General features: G+C 37.9%; 1 protein-coding gene across 2 annotated transcripts in view; it reads left to right on the forward strand.

Annotated features, from left to right (window-relative positions):
• The window catches only part of RNF128 (ring finger protein 128, E3 ubiquitin protein ligase), a 97552-nt gene that overhangs the window by 67912 nt on the left and 23353 nt on the right, over positions 1-6287 (forward strand). For both annotated transcript variants that reach the window (XM_012811380.1, XM_003799718.2), the window contains exon 2: positions 288-535. In XM_012811380.1, the coding sequence (XP_012666834.1) occupies positions 288-535 (248 nt within the window). The remainder of the gene's footprint in view (positions 1-287; positions 536-6287) is intronic.

Below are 6287 nucleotides of genomic sequence, written 5' to 3' on the forward strand. Positions count from 1 at the left end.
GTCACAGCTCACAGAAACCTCCAACTCTTGGTCTTAAACAATTCTCTTGCCTCAGCCTCCCAAATAGCTGGGACTACAGGCACCCACCACAATGCCTGGCTATTTTTTTGTTGTTGTTTTGGTTGTAGCTGTTGTTGTTTGGCAGGCCCTGGCTGGGTTCAAACCTGCCAGCTCTGGTGTATGTGGCTGGCGCCCTAGCCTCCGAGCTACAGGCACTGAGCCAGCAATTGGATTTTTATACTAAGAATGCTTTACCAAACTAAAATGGAATTTATTTTCTTTTACAGGTGCAGGAGACATCGTTGCAATCATGATTGGCAACCTGAAAGGCACAAAAATCCTCCAATCTATTCAAAGAGGCATACAAGTAACAATGGTCATCGAAGTAGGGAAAAAACATGGGCCTTGGGTGAATCACTACTCGATTTTTTTCGTTTCTGTGTCCTTTTTTATTATCACAGCAGCAACTGTAGGCTATTTCATCTTTTATTCTGCTCGAAGATTACGGAATGCAAGAGCCCAAAGCAGGAAGCAGGTTTGTAACAGTCCTTCCAATTTTAAATTATTTTTACTGCTTTAATGGTAGATTCAAGGTTTTAATACACTTACCTTGCTAGACAATGATCCACGCATATGTTTTGTGAGATCTGGTAGTTTTTAAAACGATGTCAGCTTTTATCTCCTCAAATCTTTAATTTTCTATATTTGTCAAAGAACTCAATCCTGCCTGATTAAATCTTCTAACAGCTCGTTAGGGAACACAGCCAGCATTTAATTATATATGGGTGTAAATACATATGTTCTATTAAATAAATTTTTTTTCTTTTTTTTTTCTTTTTTTTTCTTTTTTTTCTTGAATGGTAACTGTGTACATTGATGCACTTTGGGGGTACAGTGTGGTGTTTTCACACACAATCCAAGACACTTCCATCAAACTGGTTAACATAGCCTTCCTGTAACTTTCTTAGTTATTATGTCAAAACATTCATATTCTACTCATAGAAAGATTCACTTGTACCCTTGAAATATTTTTTTTTCTAAATTTCAAAAGCATTTCTATTTAATACAGAAAATGTAGAAATTAGGAAGTACAGAGTAATAGACCTTTGCCTAAAATCAAATTTAACAGTGGAACTGTAGTTATTGGCAAAGGTAACCACTGTTATTATACATGTATATGTATATTTGGATGTGGAGGTGAGGCTGAGAAAAGAGACTAGGGTGAAAAACAGGAGAAGGCATGTTTACAGATGTGAGCATGCATGACATAGTACTAGGCTCCAGTCACATATTCATAATTTCTACCATATTATAACATTGTATAAAAAGGTACAAAGTATAAACATAATAGAGAAAAAATTCCAAAGCAATATTGAACAGGTACCTATGGTTGGAGATGTGGAAGTACTCATGATTACTTCAGTTTAATTAATTGATCCCTTCACCTTTAAACTGTCCCTCAGATACCTGATATCCTCATTTCTCTCCTTGCCCAGCTTAAATTCCATAGTCACTCCCATGTGTACATCTTCAGTTCCCTTGCCCCTTCTCTCTCCCTTTGTTGTTCTGCTGTCAAAACCCAGCGCTGGTTAAATACTACTTCCCACCTATTCTGTTTTGGCCAGGGCTGGGTTTGAACCTGCCATCTCTGGCATATGGAGCTGGCACCCTACCCTTTTGAGCCACAGGCGCCACCCCCTTCTCACCTAGTCTATCTATGATTATACTTTGCACAGCTGAAGTAGCAGAAAAACATTTCTTGTTATACTGAATGATTTTATTTATTTATTTTTTAGTTCTCTACATATTTATTCTTTCCAGCTCTCTTCATTTCTTAGTGTATGTCCAGATTTCCATTTCTTAACATCTATCTTCTGCTCAAAGAATTCACTTGTGTGGTGTTGTTCTGCTGGCAATAATTTTCTCAGATCTTATTTGTCTTAAAAAGTGTTTATTTTGTCTTCATTCAAAAAAGAATATTTTCACTGGGTATAGAATTCCAGGTTGACAGTCTTTTCTTTCGGTACTTTGAAGATAGCAACACATTGTTTTCTACCTTTAATAGTTTCTGACAAGAAGTATAATATTATTCTTACCTTTCTTCCTATGTTTATAATGTATCTATTTTTTCCTTGATATGCTTGTAAGATTTTTTCTTTATCACTGGTTTGGCAATATGATTATTTTGTGCCTTCATGTGCTTTTCTTTATGGTTATTCATCCTGAAGTTGGTTGGACTTCTTCAATCTCTGAGGTTTAGTTATAGTTGATTTTGACAAAGTTTTGAGCATTATAGCTTCAATTTTTTTCTGTCTACCCCCACTCTCTTAATGATACTCCAATATCCTGTGTATTAGGCCTAATTTATATTAGTCTGCAGGTCATTGGTGCTGTTCAATTTTTTTTTTTTTTTTTGCAGTTTTTGGCTGGGGCTGGGTTTGAACCTGCCACCTCTGGCATATGGGGCCTGCATCCTACTCCTTTGAGCTACAGGTGCCGCCCTGCTGTTCAATTTTTTTTTTAATTTTCCTGGAGTTAGGTGATATCTCAGGGTGGTTTTGATTTGCATTTCTCTAACAATTAGGGACAATGTGCATTTTTTCAAATGTTTGTTAGCCATTCATCTGTCTTCATCAGAGAAGGTTCTGTTCATATCTCTTGCTCAGTGATAGATGGGATTGTTAGTTCTTTGTTGTTAGTTTGAGTTCTCTGTAGATCCTAGTTATCAATCCTTTGTCAGATTCATAATATGCAAATATCTTTTCCCATTCTGAAAGTTGTCTATTATCTCTGATTGTTGTATCCTTAGCTGTGCAGAAGCCCTATTTGTTTATTTTTATTTTTGTTGCAATTACCACAGAAGTCTTCTTCATAAAATCTTTCCCCAGGCTGACATCTTCAAGATTTTTTTCCTACACTTTCTTCTAGGATTTTTATCATTTCGTGCCTTAGATTCAAATCTTTTATCCATCTTGAATCAATATTTGTAAGTGGTGAAAGGTACAGGTTCAGTTTCAGTCTTTTACATGTGGTTATCCAGTTCTCCTAGCACCATTTATTGAATAGGGATTTTCCCCCCCACTTATGCTTTTCTTTGGTTTATCAAAGGTCAGATGGCTGTAAGATGTTAGTTTCATCTCATGGTTTTCTATTCGGTTCTAAATGTCTATGTCTTTATTTTTGTGTCAATACCATGCTGTTTTGATCACTGTGGACTTATCATATAGCCTAAAGTCTGGTAGGGTGATGTCCCTGGCTTTGTTTTTATTACTAAGAATTGTCATGGCTATATGGCATTTTTTTCTGGTTCCACATTAAACGAAGAACTATTTTTTCCAAATCTTCGAACTATGATATTGGTATTTTAATGGGGATGGCATTGAATCTGTAGATTGCTTTGGGAAGCATAGACATTTTAACAATGTTTATTCTTCTCAGCTAGGAGCATGTTCTTCCATTTGTTAATGTCTTCTGGTATTTCTTTTCTTAGGGTTTCATAATTCTCTTTGTAGAGGTCCTTCACCTGTTTTGTTAGGTATATGCCTAAGTATTTAATTTTCTTTGAAGCTATAGGGAAGGGAATTGTGTCTTTGATTAGCTTCTCAACTTGGCTGTTGTTGGCATATACAAAGGTGGATATTGATTTTATATCCTGAAAGGTTACTGTATTTCCTGATCACTTCCAGGAGTCTTATAGTTGAGTCTTTGGGGTTCTCTAAGTACAAGATCATATCATCGGCAATGAGCAAGAGTTTGACCTCCTCTGCTCCCATTTGGATGTCCTTTATGTCCTTCTCTTGCCTGATTGCATTGGCTAGAACTTTTAGAATAATAGGGATGATAAAGGCCATCCTTTTTGGTTCTAGTTCATTTTTTTTTTTTTTTTGAGACAGAGCTTCAAACTGTCACCCTGGGTAGAGTGCTATGGCATAACAACTCACAGTAACCTCCAGCTCCTGGGCTTAAGCAGTTCTCTTGCCTCGGCCTCCCAAGTAACTGAGACTATGGCCGCCCACCACAACGCCCAGCTATTTTTTGATTGTAGTTGTCGTTTGGCAGGCCTGGGCTACATTCGAACCCGCCAGCTCTGGTGTATGTGGCTGGCACCTTAGCCACTTGAGCTACAGGTGCTGAGCCTGCTAGTTCAGTCTTGAATGATTGCATTTAGATATATGACCACAGACTCAGAGTGGGCCCTTAATACTGCCTAGGAATCACACTTTTCTTAGCCATACATGCTCCTACTTTTTTTTTTTTTTTTTTTGATACAGAGTCTCACTATGTCACCCTCAGGAGAGTGCTGTGGCGTCACAGCTCACAGCAACCTCAATTTCTTGGGCTTAAGCTATTCTCTTGCCTCAGCCTCCCAAGTAGCTGGGACTACAGGTGCCTGCCACAATGCCCAGTTATTTCTTTTTGTTGCAATTGTCATTGTTTAACTGGCCCTGGCTGGGTTCAAACCTGCCAGCCTCAGTGTATATGGCCTGCGCCCTACCCACTGAGCTATGGGCACCGCCCCTACTTTTTTTGGGGGGGAGGCAGAATCTCAGTCTGTTGCTCTGGGTAGAGTGCTGTAGCATCATAGCTCACGGAAACCTGCAGCTTTACTCTCAACTTGTATCTCATTCCACTGAGAAAACTGAAACAATCATTGTATTTTCACGTCTAGCCATCTCTGTGCTTCAGAGTATATCCTATTTCTCTGTCTTGTGTTCTGCTATTATTGATGAACTGCTCCTTTGCAAACCAGCTCTTTGACTCATGTACAGGACTCTTTTTGTCTTTCGTGTACTCAAGAACATCACTGCAGGTATTGTTTTCTCTCACTTTCCCACTTCAACAATTTCTCCATCTCCTCTGGATTTTTGCCATCAACATACAAACATACTATTACCACTTCCATTTTCAAAAGATTTTCTCTTGACCCCAGCCAGAATCCTTGGAGTTATTCTTGGTCCTCTTTTTTTCTCTCTTCTCATATAAACTCCATCAGAAAATACTCTTGTTTCTTCCCTCATTATATGTACAGAACACAATTTTTCCTCATCTTACTTACACCCTGGTCCAAGCCACTATGATTTCTTACCTCCTCCCCACTTTAGGTATTCTCAACATAAGAGCAAAATGATGTGCCACTTCTCTGAGATGCACAGTAAGGATTTAATTCTTTCAAATGATCTTATAGTAGAGGCAATAGAGTAAATTTTTATATGTACTGAGAAGTTTCTCCAAAGACCGTGAAATTCTGGCCTGTTCATGCATGGTTTCTCTAATAGGCAAAAATGAATGCAATTTATTTAGGAGATGGGGGAGAGCAGTGAGGGTTTCTATTTCTCAAGAAAGTTAATTGAATTTAGGAATAGATGAGAAATTGAAATTTTATTATGAACCCTTCATAAAGGTTAGGTACTGGCATATGGTACTAAGTGATGGTTATCTCAGTGTTTAAAGTTAATTGACTTCTGTCCTTTTCCTCAGAGAAGCAGCTTATCACATTGGTGACAAGTTCAGCCTGTTACTAGCTGTAGTCAAAAGGATGTTTAAAATTCCTGTGCCAGGCCACTCAAGAGTTTCACAGTGTGTTAATATTTGACATTTGTATATTGTTCTGTTTTTATCTATGAGGTTGGAAAGAAATTGGTATCCAGTATGACTAAGTAATCAAAGGTTATAGTTACAATGACAAGAGTGTTTGGATTGCGTCTGTTCATGGCGTGGTATGTGTTTCTCTATTCTCAACACTATAATAAACCTATTAACATGCTGTTAAACCCTATCAGCAAGTAATAAGGTTTATAAAGAACTTTGCCTGGTATTTATACAAGGCAAAGCTCTTGTCTTGTGTTCATTTAATTTTCATTGTTTATAAGATCTTTTATGAAAATTAACCACTTTAGAAATGGTCAAGAATAACATTAAAACTTCTCATCTATTAGATAACACTTTTGAAAGGGCCATTTATTTTATTACTTAATAGACTATATCTTTTTATCCTTTGGGGGTTAAAAGGTTAAATAGATGGCTTATAATCCCTTTTGCTTGTAAATACAGTAGAACCTCTATAAGTTAACCACCTAAGGGACTGTAACAAACTGGTCAACATACAGACATGGTCAACATAAGGAACTAGGCCTGCCGTACTGATACGTACATGTGGTACCTGCCCTGTCTGTGAAAATTAGGTCAACTTGGCTTGGCACCTGTGGCTCAAGTGGCTAAGGCGCCAGCCACATACACCTAAGGTGGCGGGTTTGAATCCAGCCCAGGCCCGCCAAACAATAATGACG

This window comes from Otolemur garnettii, unplaced genomic scaffold (genome assembly GCF_000181295.1).
Source record: "Otolemur garnettii isolate 467f Iridium unplaced genomic scaffold, OtoGar3 scaffold00155, whole genome shotgun sequence".
NCBI lineage: Eukaryota > Metazoa > Chordata > Mammalia > Primates > Galagidae > Otolemur > Otolemur garnettii.